The 19,158-nt window shown below is 45.9% G+C and overlaps 1 protein-coding gene across 1 annotated transcript in view; it reads right to left on the minus strand.

Moving 5' to 3' along the window:
* Positions 1 to 19,158, minus strand: part of TBK1 (TANK binding kinase 1) — an 814,893-nt gene that overhangs the window by 287,251 nt on the left and 508,484 nt on the right. Inside the window, exons 10-11 of the mRNA XM_069629775.1 lie at positions 10,483 to 10,541; positions 10,295 to 10,386 (exon numbers count right to left, since the gene is read on the minus strand). Coding sequence (XP_069485876.1) covers positions 10,295 to 10,386; positions 10,483 to 10,541 — 151 coding nt within the window. The remainder of the gene's footprint in view (positions 1 to 10,294; positions 10,387 to 10,482; positions 10,542 to 19,158) is intronic.

A 19,158-nucleotide genomic window follows, 5' to 3' on the forward strand; every position in this document is an offset into this window, starting at 1 on the left:
TTCTCCCGAGGTCCTGTGAATTTCCAGAGCTAAGAAACCCCAATACCAGGAGACCAGCTGCCCATTCAGAGTGCATCGTTGTGAAAAGGCCAACCTCGTCCAAATCTTTGCAGAGCCCTCAAGGACACTCCAGAGATCCAATCCAACTCACCCAGAACCCCTCAGCAGTGTGGGACTATGGGAAGTGAAGAATATTGATCACGCGAACCGTATCCTTTGTTGGCGCAGCAGAAAAGGTGCCAAATCCACAGAGTGACTCAATAAGTTAATGGAAGCCGTGCCAGAGGTCCTCACTCGAGACGGCTGCTGAGAGATCCCATCGATTGTCCTGCCTTTCGTCATCAGACCAAGGAATCCAGAGGTCAGGTCCAGCACAGCCACATAGAAGAGAATCCAGCCACAACGTCTTCTTCAAACCAAAGTACTGTGGGGAAAAGGGTATTGCTTACATTGATCCTGGAAGTTGCTCCACAGCATTGAAGTGCACCCAGAGGTGGCCAGGGCTACCCCCCTCTTACCTCAGACCCAAGCTGCTGCTTGAGTCCTTTTACATTAACAGGGTCTCCATCGTTAGTTGTTAACTTGTTGCATCTAGAGACTGGAAGAAATCCACAGGAACTCTTCTGCTGCTTGTCAAGACTTTGAGCCCTCTCCGAACAGCCTTTAGCTAGGGTTGCATTTCTGAACTTAAAATATAACAGCTCCAGAACCTTGAACCATACTAGTATCACACTAACTAACCATTTTCCTTGTCTAAAGTCACTTTTATTTGTGTATGCAGAGTAAATGTCTTACTGTATTTCTTCTAAGAACCGCGAGTGCGCGTAGTTACCGATAATACAATAGCATTATCTTTCCACTTTCTAAACGTTGCAACAAATGTAACCGTGAACAATGACAATCTAAGAAGTGTCCTTTTAAGTATATTCTAAAGTATTCCGAAGTGTTCTAGTGTAAACGTATTAAGTATTTAAAGTGATTCTGATGTGACTATAATAAATATATACTTTTAAATAAATGATAGGTATAAGTGTTACTTTGATGTGCATTACTAACTGGGTTCAGTATACTTACCTACAGCTCTCATCTTCCTCTTAGGATGAGCCTGACTGCTCTGCCACTCTACCAAGGTTCCAGCAGTAGTACAGACTGATACTAAGAGTTGGGGGATCTACAAACCTCTGGGATAGTTTACCAAAGTCTTACCTCCAGGTGGGACTCTAGGAAAACTCCCCTAACAAGTAGCCCATTATACAACCTTATTTGCCTGCCTATTGGCCTTATAGGGAATACGAGTTGGAATTGGGGGCTGAATGATAGTGCCTGGGCTCTCCCTGTTGATTATAGTGAAATTGAGGAGATTATTAGGAAAATCAGTTCCTCGAGGGCCCCAGGACCAAATAAATTGTCCAATATGCTATTTAAAGGTTGCCCTGAGTTATGGTCTGAGATTATGGCTAGCCTGTTTGAGCAAATTGTCAGTTTCCCTCGTCTTGGTCCACTCCCTCTGTCCTACCTATTTTGAAAAAGGGATTGGGATCAGACCCATTTAATTACTGTCCCATTGCCATCCTTGATGCCGACAGCAAGGTCTTCTCGGCCTTGCTGTTGGTGCAGCTTGAGGAATGGCAGCTGAAGACGGGGAGGGTCTCGAAATGGCAGACTGGGTTCTGCAGACACTTGGGCACTTTCATCAATGGCTTTGTTTTAAAAGGCGTTATGAATCAGGCATGGTCTTCCAAATACGATTCTATTTTTTGGCTACCATAGACCTTTACCCCGCGTTTGATGCGGTCAATCAGGGCCTCTTATGGACCAAATTGAATAACTGGTGCATTCCAGAAGGGTTATTGCAGCTTATTATTGGTCTCTATGAAGGCTCGAACATTCAAGTTATATTGGACCAGCAGGGATCTCGTTTCTCAGAAAATTAAGACGTTTGAGTATGAGGCAGGGGTGTGGGCTTGCACCCACCCTTTTAAGCCTCAATATGTAGGTGAATCATTGACTCCTGCTGCTTTTGCCACATGCAAATCCCTGTTTTACATGCAAATAATTCAGTGAATAAGGGCCTTTGGCTTTCTTATTTTGTCGAAACCACAAAAAGAATTTATTAAAGTCTGGTTTAAGACGCGTATGACCAAATTGTTGAATAACATCACGCAAAATTGATGGTAGGTACAGTACATTTTCTTTGATCCCTGCCTGTTATGAGATTTTAGGAGGAGAATATTGTCCAAGATTTTATGTGTGTTGGAAATTCAGGCAATTTGGGTGTCAACTTTCCTACCATCTTTGGAAAGTTTTATTTGAAAAAATCTGTTGAAGGTACCAAATTGTACGCCTCTTGCACTTATTTGATATGAGCTGGGCAAGTACTCCCTTAAAGCTAGGGCCAGATGGAAATTCTTACATTTTTATTACAGAATTTTAAATCCACCTTAAAATTCACTTTACATAGATTTACATATCATTTTAGATAATAAAGGGGATCGTTTTGTTAATGAGATTTTAAATTTCTGCAGCAAAATTGTTTCATCCGCAGTGGAATTGGCCAGAAACGCGGGGAAAGTTAAATTACAATCGCTTTGTCACGATAGGGCCGTCACTATGGAGGAGATGCATGCATACAGTCACTTAAGGGGAGACTATAAAAAAGCTGGTATTCTTGCTCCATATTTAACAATATATCCCCATATAAGAACCAGAGCTCATTTTCTTCATTTTCGCTGGAATTAGTTGCCAACTAGGGAGGTCTTAATTCATCATGGGAAGTTACAGCCCGACTCAAGTATCTATAGATACTGTCAGATGGGGAATGAAATTGAAACACTGAGGCATTTAATCACATTTGCCCTACTCTGATGGCCAAAAGACTCTTATTTTAACCAATATGTTAATTTATTTGCTTTGTGTGATTATGAGTCGGTCTGGCAGCTTTGTCTTTTGGGGAGAACGACTGCTAATGTGAATGCAGTGACAAACTATCTAGATTCTCTGTAAGCCTCTTCGACAAAGGAATAACGCACTCTCAGCACCTTATCTCTTATGAATTGTTAGTTATAAAACGGATTTGTTTGTATTGATTGTATTTTGATATATTGTGGTATTTGCAATTGAATTTATATCGGTTTGCATTTCAATCACAACGACATCGGCCTCATTACGAGTCCACCGGTCCGGATTTAACGTTGCCGATAAAATAATAACGGCACCGTTTACCAGACTGGCTAATTCAGACCTGCGATCTCGGAAACACCATCACCTCGGAGCCACTCCCGCGGTGACAACGCACCCTGAAACCGCCTCGGCGGAAACAGCGCATCGATACACTGACGCCCCACCAGTTACCAGCAATGCGTAACACCGTGCGCATTACGAGTAGCAAGGATATGAAAATGCTGCCAAATAAATGGCGGAAGCACTGTGAACATCGTGGCGGTACCGCCGGCACCGCAGAGATGGCGTTAAATTGTTGCGGTAAGCTGAATCAGGCCACAGGTGCACAAAATGAGGCCGGCTGCACCTGCAAGCATCTGGGAGCCTACAAAAGGGCCACACCCAGGCCACCTCCAAACACAATCATGCAGGCAGCCGCTGTAGCAGCATTTGGTCTATTGAACCTACAGGCAGCACTGCACATTGTGGCAGCAGTAGGGAAGAGGAGGAGGAGGTGGAAAATTGCAAATCCTGTACCCATACCAAACCCTAATGTGCAGCCGGCACGACCCTGCAACTACCCGCATCAGAGCCTCACCCTGGAAATTGACCCCAGGGCAGATACACACATTGTACCAGCCTAACCGTCCAACTATCATGTCCATCCTCACCATGATAAGAGGACGACATCAGCAGCCGCATCAGCATCCGGACTGCAATCCCCCCTCCGCCCTGCTGAAGGTGGTCTCGGTACTGCATTTCCTTGGACCTGGAACATATCAGCACACAGTCGCTGAGCTGCACGGTCTGTCACAACCCTGTCTCTCCAGAATACTAGACCAGGTACTGGATGCTCTGCTGCGCCATGTGTCAGAACACATCGCCCTCCCCGTACCCCTGATAAGGTCATTGCCACCAAGTTGGCCTTGCTGGTATGCCAAATTGGATCGGTGCATTAGACTGCACCCACATAGAGCCGACAGTCCCTCGTGCAATGGAGTTGGTGTACCGCAATAGGAAACAATACCAATCACTGAATGTCCAGATGGTATGTGACGCTGGACAAGTGAGAACCTATTGCAATGCACGTTTTCCGGGGTCAACAAATGATTCGATGGTCCTGCGGAATTCGACATTGCCACGCTACATGGAACGCTATGCAGGACAAAGCACATGGCTATTGTGTAAGTACAACTGCCAATGCATGACCCCTGTGCAAGGGGGGGGGGGGGGGGGGCAAATGCAATGTCCTGGGTATTTGGGATGGTACAACTGCCAATGCATTACCATTGGCCAATGGCATGGACAGTCACCACACCCCACACATCGTATTGCTATACATAACAAAATGCCACAGTGTGCACGTACCCACCCTGCCAATGGAGAAGCACACCCTAGACATGTAGTTGCAGCACAAGGAAGGGCGACATGAGGAAGAGAGTCCAACACCCGCCCAATGCTCCTGTGCTCCCACATTGCACATGATGTGTGCCTACCCGGCATTGTGAATTGACCACAAATTCACAGTGACCATTGACTGAACAATGCCAAATTCACCAACCACACATAAACCCATGGGCATCAACCTGTGCGCATCTAGCAGTTGCCCAATATCAAAGCACCAATGTGACCACCAATGGCCCTGGAATGGCATTGTCCTACAAGTCAGATCATAGGATGCCCCATATGACCAAAGCATGAACCAAACATTATTGTACTGCACCTGGTTCACAAATGGAAACCACCAACACTAACATGCACCCTGGTTTCAAATCCCATGTAGGCGAGGCAGGATATGCACTTGCACCTTGGCTGATGACACCCATTCGAATGCCAAGGAACAGGCATGAGGAGGCCTACAACAGGGCACACATTCGCAGATGTGATAGAGAGAACATTTGGATTACTCAAGGCCAGGTTCCACTGCTCGAGACGATCTGGTGGAACATTGCTGTACAGCCCAATAAAGACGGGTAAAATAGTGCTTGTATGTGCCATGTTGCACAATGTGTGCATGCGCAGGAACGTTCCTCTGCCCCCAGACACAGAGGATAATGGTGATGATGATGACGATGATGAGGTTGACGACGATGGGGATGGGTGCACTCCCTGGCAGGGGTGCCCAGGATGGACAACATGCAAGGGCAGCACTCATTCACAATTTATTCTGAGCCACTCTGCATTCACATCATGGTAATATGTAATGTTGTACGACATTAAATGGTATGTATACACATTGATTCAAGGATGTCCACTCGTTATGTCTTTTTCAACAATGCTTAATTTTCAACAATACAGGCATGAAGGTGAATGAATTGAAAGGGAAAGATATACACCCGTGCTCACCCACCTCCCCAACGTACCCACCCCCGACCAGGCCCAAAGTAACTAACCCCATTACAGACCTCCCCCAGCTTCCCAACGTACCCACCTACATACAGCCAACCCATCCCAAGTGTGCAGACGACAGTATCCATCCCACTATTTATGTCCACGCTTGTGTGCGGATTTGTCTTTCCCAGAGAGTCCGGCCAGCCGGCTTGAGCGCCTCCACGGGCTACTCGCAACAGAGCTTGTGGGGCGGTGCTCGTGGGCGCAACTGGTGATGTACCACCTGGCACATTGCCAAAATATGCCTGCTGCGCCACCAACATTGACTCTGCAATGGAGGACAATGTTATTCCCCTCCCTCACATGCCGTGATAGGGTCACGTTTGTAGCGGCAAATCGGCCTATTGCCCTTGACAGCCATCGCACAGAGGTGGCAGTACTTTCCCTCTGCAGCCTTGCCTCGTCGCGCTGCAGCCTTGCCTCCTCCTGCCTAGACTCCTCCAATTGTTTTTCAACCAGCTGTGTGAGGCTGGCCTGGTGATTCTCTATGCGCTGGAGGATGCGTTGGGTCAGTCCTGCTCTGGCTGGGGGTGTGGGGGGAAAATGGGTCATTGGTGGATGCGTTGGGTCAGTCCTGCCCTGGCTGGGGAGGGGTGGGGGTTTCACACTCATGGGATTAATCTCTGTGTACTTACCAGCATCCGTAGTTGGGCTGACTCCGGTCTCTCCATTACCTACGCCTTGTATGTCACACTGCTACACCTCTCCTCCTATGACTGTAGCCTCAGTGGCGATACAGGCCCTCCACCTGTGCCAGTGCTGGTCTGGCGGTGTGCTGCAATCAGGTTGCGCACTCGCAGCCATAGGTCATCCCACCTTTTGTGGCAATCTTTGACCGTGTGGGCGGTCACCCCGACAGCAGTGCACTTCCGTGCTGCTTCCGCCCAGACCTTCCGCCGCTGCTGGGTGCTGTGCCTCTGGTCAGCACTGAAGAGCATAGGGGCATTTTCCACAATGTGCTCAACGAGCACCGTCAGCTCTGGCTTCCGCGGTCTGGTGGCCGGGATGCGAGATGCCATCGTAGTGGTGGATTTTGGCTGTTCCCAGAAGTGATGTGTCCTGTGGTCTCAGAGGATGGCAGTGGATTGTGGTTGAAATAATAGCGGCCACTCTCCTTGCGGTTTTCGCGATCACGGTATTTCCGCATCCGGTATTTTCGTTTCCGTGGCCGCGGAGGCAGATACGGATATACCACTGCTTTGGTGCATGGATGTCCGTGGGTGTTTCCGTGCAGGCGGAGTCACAGTTTCTGCAATGGTCTGCTGCGTGCGACCGACAACCCGTAATCGCACCTTGTTTCCGCATGCTTGCGGACGCGGTAACGGTGTCACCGCCGTCACGGAAACAACGGATTCCGGACCGGCGGACTCGTAATGAGGCCCATTGAATGTTGTTCTTAATGCTGTTTAAATTGTTTTTTCTTTCCTTAATTGGTGTTTTACATATGTAATCTTGATGTACTGAAAATGTGTTAAAGGTTATTTTCAAATCAAAATTAAGCTGTTTTTATTGATTTAGTAATATCAACATTCTACATTTTGTAGCAGTTTTACTGCAAGGTACAAAGCAACACTGTTAGGGGAGTTTTCCTAAAGTCCACTTGAGGTAAGACTTCATAAAACTATCCTAATGGTTCATAAAACGATCCCAATGTTATGTTAGTATAAGTCTGTACTACTCATGGAACCTTGGTAGGGTGGCTGAGCAGTCAGGCTAATCATAAGAGGAAGATGTGGGCTGTAGGTAAGTACACTGAACACAGTTAGTAAAGTCGATCAAAGAAACACTTATACCAATACATTTATATAAAATATATATTTATTATATAGAAAAGGAAGGAGTTCCAAAAGACAGAGCCCATAAGAATTAATGAGTGGAAAAAGGCTCCACTCATTCAGGATTAAAGAAAAGGGTCCAGAAGTCCATCAGAAAGTGCAGGGGGTGTCTCACTAGGAGAGGGGATGAAGCATACAAATGATAAATCTCCCCAAAACGCGCCAGAAGCAGTGCCGTTTTGCTTTTTCTCCCAGAACATGGCCCAATGCACTGAGCAGCTCCCTTCCTGGTTTACTTTGCTGGTCGATACACGTGTTGGCAAATACAGTACTGAGGACAAGACTATTGTATCAAAACCATAATCATTTACCTAAGCATTGATTAAATACTGAAATTTTATAGTGGACTTTTTGAGTGTTATTAAATTTTGTTTATGCCAGTGCATGCTCATGGAACACACTTGAATCTCATACTGTTAACTTGGGTGCGGGTAACCTATAGTTCCATTGACTGCAGCCGTCGTGTAATTGTTCATAGCTTTAATACTTCTAGTTGCAGTGCACTTTACTTTTGGTCACCCCAAATCTTTATACTATCACATATCATATAAACGCAATTATAAAAACCAACTTAGTACTTCCGGTATACAAACCAAAGCACAACCTTATTAAGAATAGCAATCAACAGTTCAAGGTGAGTCAAACCTAAAGATACACAATCAGAATGGCTTAAAGTTATTCCTGGAGGTCCAGCAGGAGTCCACCAAAGTTTCAGCAGATATAGGCTTGCGGTCCCCTGGTATTGTTGGGTTTGCAGCCCAGCAAGGTCACAGCACGTTAAGGGATGGCTCATTTTGCAGGTCTTCTTGAGACAAATGGGTTTCACCAGCCTCTGGGTAGGAGTCTTCATTTTCGGGACCCCTAAGTCTGATGGAAGGAAGGGTTACACCAGGATCTCGTTACACACCAAGCTCTCCGGTTGCTGGAAATTGTTACAGCCGTTGTTTCTTCATCTTCCTCTTTGGATTCCGCTCCAGTGGTTGACTTGTCAGCAGCTTCCAGGGTCGGAGTTTTTATCAGGAACTACAGCATAACTTGTGCAAACTCTCCCTGCAGTTTACAAAACGGGGCGGCAAGCTGTCCAATCAGGTCAGCCAGCCCCGTAGTGGAAACTGGTTCCTTTCAGGCAGGGTGAAAGACACGTGCTGCAGAGTTTTGGACTGCTGCCTCGATTCCTGCCTTCATAGATACTCTGGAGCCTCAGCAGGGAATACAAAGGGTTCCCGACAAAGACAACTTCAACCAAGGTTTTTCCCATCTAAGACGGCAGAAGACCTAAGAAAGAACAATGATACTTAACAATTGTAAAAAGGAAGGAGGTCACCATTCTAGCAGAATGGTGTCCCTCGTATGCATTACCATGGCTGATTTTGACGGTCTGCGAGTAATAGGACTAAAAAGTTGTTACGTTAAAACCACTGTCACCAGCCATTCAAGTTAACTTGTAATTGTATCAAAAATGTTACCAGGTAAATGAGATACATTGAGATACATTGCATCTCCCAGCACTCCACATAAGATGAGGTATGCTGGCTCACTATATCAAATGTAAAGGGGATGGGAATTCCACTTTACTACTTGGGAACAGTAGTTCACCCAAAAGAGACTAAGAGACATTAGCAATGGGAGCCAAAAGGGGCAACCCAGCCTAAGCCCCAAAAGGTATAGGGAACTGTAACTACAATCACACTATGGAGAAACATAAAAAGGTCACCTATAAAAGAAAAGTTAAAAACTAGGTGAGAGGGGAAAAAGATTCCCCCTCACCTAGGGAAAAGGGAAAATAATCTCTAAGTCCAAACAAAAGGTTCTGGAGTTGACAGCGGCCAGGAAGATTTATCACCAATATGAACATCTTAGCCAACAGTCCTCGGGTCTGCAGTCATCTGCACAGCTACACAGGATACTTGGCTCCTCTTCTGATCTGCTGGAACGGCTGCAGGACTCTTCTTATTCTAAATTCAGATGAGTGATCAAACTGAGCCCTCCAATAGAAAGGATCTGCAGCACTCATGTACATAGGCAGTGGTCCAATCAGGGACAACTGGGGGGCTGACTCCTGCATGCACATCAGAGCCACTGGCACCAGTGTGCGGATTGGGAAAAGACAGTCCCAGCCCACTTCCTGGGTCCATACACACATGGCATGCACGAGCCTGTGAAAACAGCAGCTTTCCCTGGCAAATGCATGACCATAAAAGGGTATTACTGGACTGAGAAGGCAGGAAGAAGGCCAAAGAATAGAATGGCCAAAGAACAAGCAAAGTATCTAGTGCCACGGCCATCTTTGGCCACTAGCCACTGTTGTAGTAGCGAAACACAGATGGCATACTAACAATATAGCAACAATTTCAGAAATATATCTGCTGCCTCCAGCTTGTCTTTAGGCACATTTAAAAGGAACCAAAAAGCCCTTGGGGAAAGTCTGGGTGATACAAAAGTATCCCTAATGCACTGCATTGAAAGATGCTGTGTGTAATATGAAAAAGTTCCCCAAAACAGGTAACGAGTGCAAAACAAAAGGGAAACAGTTTCCCAATACCGACAGTCTGAAGGACTAGTCAGTTTCCCCATGACAAATTAGCAAAAAGGCCAGGAAAGTGAAGCTGAAGGGTTTACTTCTCTGTAAAATGTCAGGACAAGGTGTAAAACAAAAGCAACATGTTTGGGGGTCCATAGAATATGGAGGGAAAGTTGCCTAAAAGGGAAATTTTTCCTAACAGTTTTCAAACTAGTGCCCAAAAAATTGACAAATAACCATTAAAAGAAAATATCTAAAATATGTAGGTCGCCAGAAGAACATAACGCCATATAGGGGATGATCACAAAATGCAATGAAGAAACAATGGTGTAAGCCAAAAGGCCAATGGCCAAATATGTACAACAGTAAATTGTTGTTGGCTACTCACATTAACCATCGTATTCCCTTTCGGGCCAACTCCTGGTACAGCAGTAAAGAGGCAGCAACCCTGCAGGCATAGCATACAACTCCCGTCAAAGCCTGAGGTGAAACAAACTCAGTCAGTACGGATTTTGCAGTCAATCGTATGTTACGAAAGGGTGATCTAGTTGTTAACAAAAGAAGCTACAAACCTACCTTTGCCATACTCGCATCAATATCCAAGTCATATCGCTGATGGATCTTGGGCAGGGTAACTGAAAATAAAAAATAAACATTATTTTAGTGTGGGGAAAAAAGGTCCAACAGGAATATTAACACCACACTTCAGAGACCGTCCATGAACAAACAGTGACAAAGTACATGTCCAACTGTCCTTGCATAGGTTTTAAGAAACGCACAAGTACAACGCCTTCGGTCATATTTTAACATTTTCTTAATCAAACCTCTATCATTTGTCTAGAACACTAACATATCAGGATTAAAGCAATGAAAAAAAATAATGGCTCACTCTGAAACTTAATGCCTATGCCCCAAGAGCGCTGGTGTGTTTATGCATTACCAGAAAGAAACGGGCGTGAATTATTGCCATAAATCAATTTGAGGCCTACATGTAAAATATGTGTTTAACTTGATTACAGTATGGCAATGTAAGTACACACCAGGCAGCACCAGAGATGTGGATTGGGGTTACACAGTCCCAGCCCCTTCCTCTGGCCACACACAGTAACCGCCCCTTAGCCCGGGAAAGCCAAAGCCCAGGAAATGGCATTTCCTGACCCGAGAAGGCAGAAAGGACAAAGAACAAGCGAAAAGCCGTGTGGCGCAGCCATCTGGATTACCGTTGCGCATTTTTGTGAACTGGTACTGATTCCCAGGCCTTTTGAACCTTGGCTTGCATTACTAGATAGACCTTTTGGATTTATTTTACGGATTCTGTTAAACTGGTGCTTTGGGATTTGGTTGCTTTCCTTTTCCTGCAGTTTCTTGTATTTCCCTTGGATTTCATCAGTGTTTTTTTTAAAAACTTATCTGGAGTTTGGACTTGGCAAGAACTTTGGGCTGTGCTTCCCCTGGAACTAGCCCCCAGTGACTTATGCTGGATTCTCCCACTAATCTGCGCCTTGATTGCTGGATCTTTGAGCACCATCCTGATGCTCTGGTCCTGGCAACATTGGTAAGGAAACCCTGGGGAATACCACTATTTTATTGTCAGGAAAAGGCGGGGATGGTTCTGTGATCTTGATCATAACTATCCTTTAACTTGCTGCTACCGTGACCTGACGCTGGAGTTACCCGTTCACCTCTGGTCAAAATGACTGGCTAGGGAGTAAATACTCCCTCTCTAGCTTGTACTTGGGAACACAAGTATAAGTTCACCTGGGATTCTAAATCTTGACATTACCTACAGCTCAAATCCTCCTCATAAAATAAGCCTGGCTGCTCTGCCATTCTACCAATCCTTCTGGTAGCAGAGACTTATACTAAGAGTTGGGGACCTGTATACCAAGGGATGGTTTTATGGAGTCTTACCTCCAAGTGGACTTTAGGAAAACTCGCCTAGCACTTGTTCATGCACCTGCATTTGGGCAACTTTTTACTAACCCATTATCGCCATTTGTGTTCACATCGTGTTGTAGCCACACAATATCATTGAGTTTTTAACGTGATTGTATTTGTATGCTAAAACAATGAAATGCTGATTTGTGTACTAGCACTAGAGGTTGGACTGAATCATTTGGAATAGAGTTGTGCATTCCGTCTTACTGTCCATGTTGCTAATAATATGGTATAATAGGGAGGGGTAGTCGATTCTCACCATCTTGTTTTTTCAGTTACTGTCTGCCAAGATCCATGGAACCGACCCCACTAAACAAAACAATGGGGAGTATCCATTGTGTAATGCACAATTGTTAACAATACACAAATTCACAAAGCAGGACCTAGTCACTCAGTACTGATACTCTCATGGACTGATCAGTTTTCCCATAAGAATGAGCAAAATAGGTGAGGGAAGTAAAGCAGAAGAGTTTACTTAAGGCCAAAAAGTCAGGATAGGGTTAAAAACAAGCAAAAAGAATCGGGGTCCCATAGCAATCTATGGGAGGAAAGATGCAAAAAGAAAGACTTTCCTGACACTAAGATTAACCACCACCAGGCAAGACGATAATAAGCAGTGCCATGGCAACCTAACCTAGTGAGGCATAGTGTCTCTTAGGGGGAACAATCAAAATATTCACCTCTGATGAGGGAATAACCTGGTAAAAATCACAAATACTGAGGTTTTGCCCGAGGTATAGGATGGAAATTACAGTCTCCGACGTAATGTGAAAAACATTGCACCCATTTAAAAATTGCCCACGAGAATTATTCTGTTTTCTGACCCTACCCAGGCACTTTCCCCACGTATTCTAGGACTGGAGTTTGCTTATATAGTTATACCAATACAAGAATATGTTGGGAAGACTCTATAATAACATTTTAAAAAAGACTTTCTTCTTTAACATTGCTCTATGACAACCATCTCACAAGCAGATTACAATGAATTCCGTTTTTTTTGCAGGTTAAATAAATATAAGCACAGCAACAGCCACATTACCATGTTTTTTTTTTATCCCGGTTGTCGTACGCATCATTTTTTTCCTTTTATTAATAGCACCATGCTGTACTTGTCAACAGGGATTTGAAAGCTCAGTGTGTGCCTCAATGTACCATAACACCACCCCCATATTGCCTGAAGTCTTGCTTTACCGCTTTGTTACTCTACCTTGATTGAGTTTAGCTAGATCCAAGTGTCAATAGCCCTCTTTATTAACTAGGATAACCTCTCAGAACCCACCTCCACCCCCACACAAGGCTGGTTCTGAAAATTCATCCAGATTGCATGTATTAGCTATGTTCACTCAACAGATGGGTCTTCAAGATCTTTGATTATAACCTTGGGCTAACCCACCACTTTATAATATTTGTTCGGGCTGACGTTTATCTGTCCCTCCCCTCATCTTCTCCCTTCTCTTTCTCTCTGCTTACCTCATCTCTCTCTGTGTCTCCTTCCCCCTACTGATCTAATCCTGCTTTGCTCGGTTCTCTTTTCCTCCTCTATGCCTCCTTGATGTTCTGCCATAGGCCCCGGGCTTGCAGATGCAGAGGTGAGCTGTGCTATTGGGATTAAGTCAGGCTAGATGTCAGTTCCCGTCTCCAATTGCAGATTCTCGGGGGATCTAAGGGCTAGCCCTTTAGTATCAATGACGAACAACCTTCAGAAAGCAACTCATGTAGAGGGCAATGGTAGAAAGGTAAAGCAGCAGGACAGACAGAAAATGACCAAAATCAGATCAGTGGAACAAGGGGCACCAGTGCCCCCTTATACCATCATGTGTGCTTATGGTCTAAAAAGGAGAATGGGGCAGGCAGTTTGCAGATTAGACGTCACTACTTACCAAGGAGGTTGGGGTCCGTCCAACTTGTGGCACGCTTGTAAAGTCTTCAGTGGAAGACAATTATCTAAAACAAATTACAAACAACTGGCAAGCATGTTCTAACTGATGTATTTAACAAAACATTAATGTGGCTTTGTTCTCCTTGGAAATACCCCAGTCGGTGGTGAGTTAGGGATGGGGGTGTGGGGGGAATTGAAGGGTGCAAAGGAGCATTATGATAATTTTTAAAGTATTCATTATTTGTCAAGTTTGGCGGGTGGGAGGTTATTTTGGAGTGTTTTCTTTTTCTGCATGATCTTTAAAAACAGAAAATTAGATATATATATGAGATAAACAGAAAGGCCTGTTTGTTTACATGAATGACAGTGGATTTGCTTTGTATCCTTTCTTTTTCTCTTTCTCTCTCTTTTCCTTGCTATTTTGCCTTTCCTTTCTCCCCTGGTTTCACTAGCTTTTCTTTCAGAGCCTTGTCAGTGTAAAAAGGGTTACAATTTTGTTCTGTCTCGGGGATACAGCAAATAAAATGTAATAAAAAAAAATAAATAAAAAAACAGAAAGCAACTCATGTCAAAGGGAGCCAGCAAAAGAGCATCAGTGGAGCAGTCTCAAGAGGACGCGCTCAGCAGGTTACAGGCCACTCTGAATGGGACAAAAGCCTCAACACAGGCAACTGACTCAGTCCAACAACAAAGAACAGCAGCAGGGCTGAGAAGCAGGATGTCCCACAATGAAGTCAGACACAAGGGTGAACATCACACAATGCTGCTCCGTTCCAGGCACAATAGGTGCTCCTATTCAGCATGAGTAGAACTCCACTCTATGAGATTCTGGGCAGTCCCGACTGTGCCAGCCAATGTATGAGAAGGAATCGCCTTCAGCAGCTGTTCCCCTGGTCAATGTGAGGCAGAGCTTGGACTTCAGGAGGCCTGTCATAAGCTGCACAGCTTCACATAGGGTCATCAGCGCCCTTTGCGCTCTTCTCGGCTTCTTTAGGTTGATGTCTGGTGGTAGACTAAATAAGAACAAGTTACTTCTTACCTTATAACGTTCTTTCGTCGGGATGTTCCTCCGACGTATTCCTTATCTTTGATAGATCATCTCCCAGCTTGCTGGCCTCGTCATTTTTTTTTCAGTAGAGGGCGCTGCGCGTCGACGTCTCTCGAGCCGATGTCCTTCGACGGCCTCCGTATCGGCGTTGACATCACCACACGTATAAATAGACTTGCGCAGCGTCCGTTGCTCAGTTCCGTTTTGATGTTCACAGTTTTACATGAATTGGTTATTGACCTTGAAGGAGCGTAAACTGCAACAACAAGGGAAGTATTACTGCGGGGATGGATGGGAGGGGCGATAAGGAATAGGTCGGAGGAACATCCCATCGAAAGAACGTTACAAGGTAAGAAGTAACTTGTTCTTCGAAGGGATTGTGTCCTCCGACGTATTCCTTATCTTTGATAGACTCCCATAGCAGTGGTGGGCAATTGGAGGTGGGAGTAAAATGCCATGTTTCCTTTTAGGAATGAACAGAATGTAATACGGCTTTGCCAAACCTAGTCTCTTGACTAGAGGAGGAATCCAGGTTGTAAAATCTTGTGAAGGTATGTGCGGACGACCATGTGGCAGCCGCACATATGTCTCGAACCGGAACCCCTCTTTGGAGAGCCGAGGAGGCTGCGATACCCCTGGTTGAATGAGCCCTAAGATTTTGAGGATGTTCTTTCCCTGCTAGTTTGTAACATTCCAGAATGGCCAAAATAATCCATCTGGAAATGGTTTTTGTTATCGGTAGTCCCAACTTGTGCCCTGAGTAACCCACGAACAGTTGGTCTGTTTGCCTAATCCTAGCAAGTCTGCTGATGTAAAAGCTTAAAGCCCGCCTTGGGTCCAGCCTATGTAGCCTTTCTTCCTCTTTCCCCGGATGGGAAGGCAGATAGAATGAAGGTAAAGTAATTTTCTGAGTGATGTGGAATTCAGAAACCACCTTTGGGAGGAAATTAGGCTTCCCCTGTAGGACAACCTTGTCTTTAGGAAAAATTGTATGAGGGGGTTTACAAGATAGAGCTTGTAATTCGCTCACCCTTCTAGCAGATGTTAAAGCCACTAATAAGACAGTTTTAAGGGTGAGAAATCTTAGCGAACAAGAGTGGAGTGGTTCGAAAGGAGTACCCATCAGGAAATTTAAGACTAAATTTAAGTCCCATAAAGGAACCTGGAAAGGTCTTGGAGGGTAGACATTAGTTAATCCCTTTAGAAATTGTATTACTAAGGGTAATTTGAAATACGAAGGCTCCTACGCAGTGCGCTTGAAGATCGATAGCGGTGCGAGATAGCCCTTGAAAGTGCCAACTTGAAGGCCTGAATTTGCCAAGTAGAGTAGAAAGGATAACACCGTTGGTGTACCACATGAAAAGGGGTCGATATTCTCTTCTCTAGACCAGCTGCAAAATGTGTTCCAAATGCAGCGGTATAAAGACTTTGTTGCTGGCCCTCTGGCCGAAAGCAACACTTTCACGACGTCATCAGGGAGGTCCCAATCCTTGTATCTCAACCTTTCAGAAGCCAGGCGTGAAGGTTGAGGGTTCTGATTTCTGGATGGAGAACCTGACTTCCCTTCTGTGAGAGAAGCTTCTCCTTGAGTGGAAGACGAATTGGAGGGCAGAGGGACATGTCCAGAAGGTCCGGGTACCACGTTCTCCTGGCTTAGTCTGGGGCAATTAGGATCATGGTTCTCTGGAATCTTCTCAACCTGCTGATCATTTGAGGAATGACAGGGACTGGTGGAAACGCGGGCAGGAGTGGAAACTCCCAGTCCACTATGAACGCGTCCCCTAGAGCTCCTCTCGGGGGAAATTCCCTTGAACAAATCAGATCACACTTTCTGTTGGTACTGGTGGCAAACAGATCCACGTGAGGGGTTCCCCAAAGGGCGAAGATCTCCTGAAGGACTTCCTGGGCTAGTTCCCACTCGTGGGAGAATGTGTCCTGCCTGCTCAGAGTGTCCGCCGTCAAGGTCTTCTCTCCGGCTAGGTGAACTGCTGATAGAGAGATTCCTTCTTGAATTGCCCAAAACCAGAGCTGCATTGCCTCTCTGCATAGTGTCAGTGATCCTACGCCTCCTCTTTTGTTGAGGTAGTGCATGGCCACTGTGTTCTCCGTCATTATCAGGACATTTTTCCCCTGTACAGATGGCAGAAAAGCTTTCAGCAAGTGTCTGATTGCTCTCAGCTCTAACAGGTTGATATGTAGTCTGGACTCCGATGGAGACCAACGACCGCTGATGGTCAAGTCGTTGTTATGGGCTCCTCACCCCGTTAGTGAGGCATCCTTGACTACTGTTATCTCCGGCCATGGTTGCCAAAACAGTTCCCCCTTCAAGAAGTTCTTCTGGCAGGCCCACCACTGAAGGTCTCGAGCCACGTTGTCCGGAATCTGAAGGAGGTCTGGCATTCTCCCTGAGAATTGCGACCACTGAGTTCTCAGTGCCCACTGAAGAGATCTCATTCTCAGGCGAGCCTCTGGCACAAGGAAGATGCAGGATGCCATGAGGCCTAGCAACCTCAAAAAGTCGAAGGCTGGGAGACGTTGGGAATTTTGAAACTTGGTGACCATCTTCAGAATATCTTGAGCCTTCACCTCTGGTGGCGAGGCTTTTCCCAGGGAAGTGTCCAGGACCGCTCCAATGAACTGGAGTCTCTGTGATGGTATCATCTGTGACTTCTTTAAATTGGAGGGAGAAGCCCAGTTTGTGAAGGAAGTGGCAGACATAATTTAGCTGGATCTGAGCTTGTTCTGAACATACAGCCCTGATCAGCCAATCGTCCAGGTAGGGGTAGACACTCGGGGCGGAGGTCAGCCCAAATGGCAGAACTCGAAATTGATAATGAGAGCCGCCAATTGCGAACCTCAGGTATTCCCTGTGTTTGAGATGGATTGGCACATGGAAATAAGCATCCTGGAGGTCCAGAGATACCAGCCAGTCCTGGAGCTGGAGGGCCTGAAGGATCTGAGAGAGAGTTACCATCTTGAACTTGTCCTTCCTGAGGAAGTTGTTCAATTCTCGTAAGTCCAAGATAGGTCTCAGTCCTCCGTCTTTCTTCGGTATGAGAAAGTAGGGGGGAGTACCAGCCCTTGTTCCTCTCCGCTACAGGTACCGGTTCTATGGCACCTTTCTCTAGCAGGTCTACAATTTCCTGCAAGAGGAGCAGATCTGGAACTTTCAGAGAGCTGTTCCCCGGTGGATGACTCTGCCAATCGTCCAGGTAGGGGTAGACACTCGGGGCGGAGGTCAGCCCAAATGGCAGAACTCGAAATTGATAATGAGAGCCGCCAATTGCGAACCTCAGGTTTTCCCTGTGTTTGAGATGGATTGGCACATGGAAATAAGCATCCTGGAGGTCCAGAGATACCAGCCAGTCCTGGAGCTGGAGGGCCTGAAGGATCTGAGAGAGAGTTACCATCTTGAACTTGTCCTTCCTGAGGAAGTTGTTCAATTCTCGTAAGTCCAAGATAGGTCTCAGTCCTCTGTCTTTCTTCGGTATGAGAAAGTAGGGGGGAGTACCAGCCCTTGTTCCTCTCCGCTACAGGTACCGGTTCTATGGCACCTTTCTCTAGCAGGTCTACAATTTCCTGCAAGAGGAGCAGATCTGAAACTTTCAGAGAGCTGTTCCCCGGTGGATGACTCTGAGGGATGCGTAGAAAAGGCTGGCAGTAACCTTGGGCAACTGTCTCCAATGTCCAAGCATCTGACGTAATAGCCTGCCATTTCGTCAGATTTTGAGTTAACCTGCCCCCTATTTGTGTTTTATGAAGAGAGTTCTCAGAGCGGTTTGGAGGCGGCTGATGCAGATGCCGAGGGTAAAGAGGCACCTGCTGCTGCTGCGGCTTTTGTGTTTTTACCCCGTCCACCTCAGGTGAATTTCTTCTGACCCCTTTGAACTGGCTGTCCTCTGCCCTTTCCGAATGCGGAATAGAAGCGAAAGGACTTTCCTCTCCAAGAGGTTCCTGAGGGGCGATATGGTGGCTGACGGATTGCAGCTCCTAAGGATTTTGCTGCTGCCTTTGACGTTTGTAGTTTTTCTAAACTGTCATCCGCCTTCTTACCAAACAAAGAAGAGCTGTCAAAGGGCATATTCAAGAGTCTGCTTTGCACATCTGGAGCAAAACCAGACTTTCGCAACCAAGCAAATCTCCTGGTTGTTGTACTTGTCGCCATGGCCCTGCTGATACTGTCAGCAGAATCGATGCCAGTCTGAAGGGATTCGCACATTGCGCCCTTACCATCCTTAATGATGTTGAGAAACGCTTCCCTTTCTTCTCCTTCCGGGAGGCTGTCAGCCGCTGATGAAGCACACTCCCAAAGTGTGTGGCTGAACCTTGCCAGCGTACAAGTAGCATTGATGGATTTCAACGCCATGCTACATGCGGAAAATACTTT

Source organism: Ambystoma mexicanum, chromosome 12 (genome assembly GCF_040938575.1).
Source record: "Ambystoma mexicanum isolate Mex_15411 chromosome 12, UKY_AmexF1_1, whole genome shotgun sequence".
Classification (NCBI taxonomy): domain Eukaryota; kingdom Metazoa; phylum Chordata; class Amphibia; order Caudata; family Ambystomatidae; genus Ambystoma; species Ambystoma mexicanum.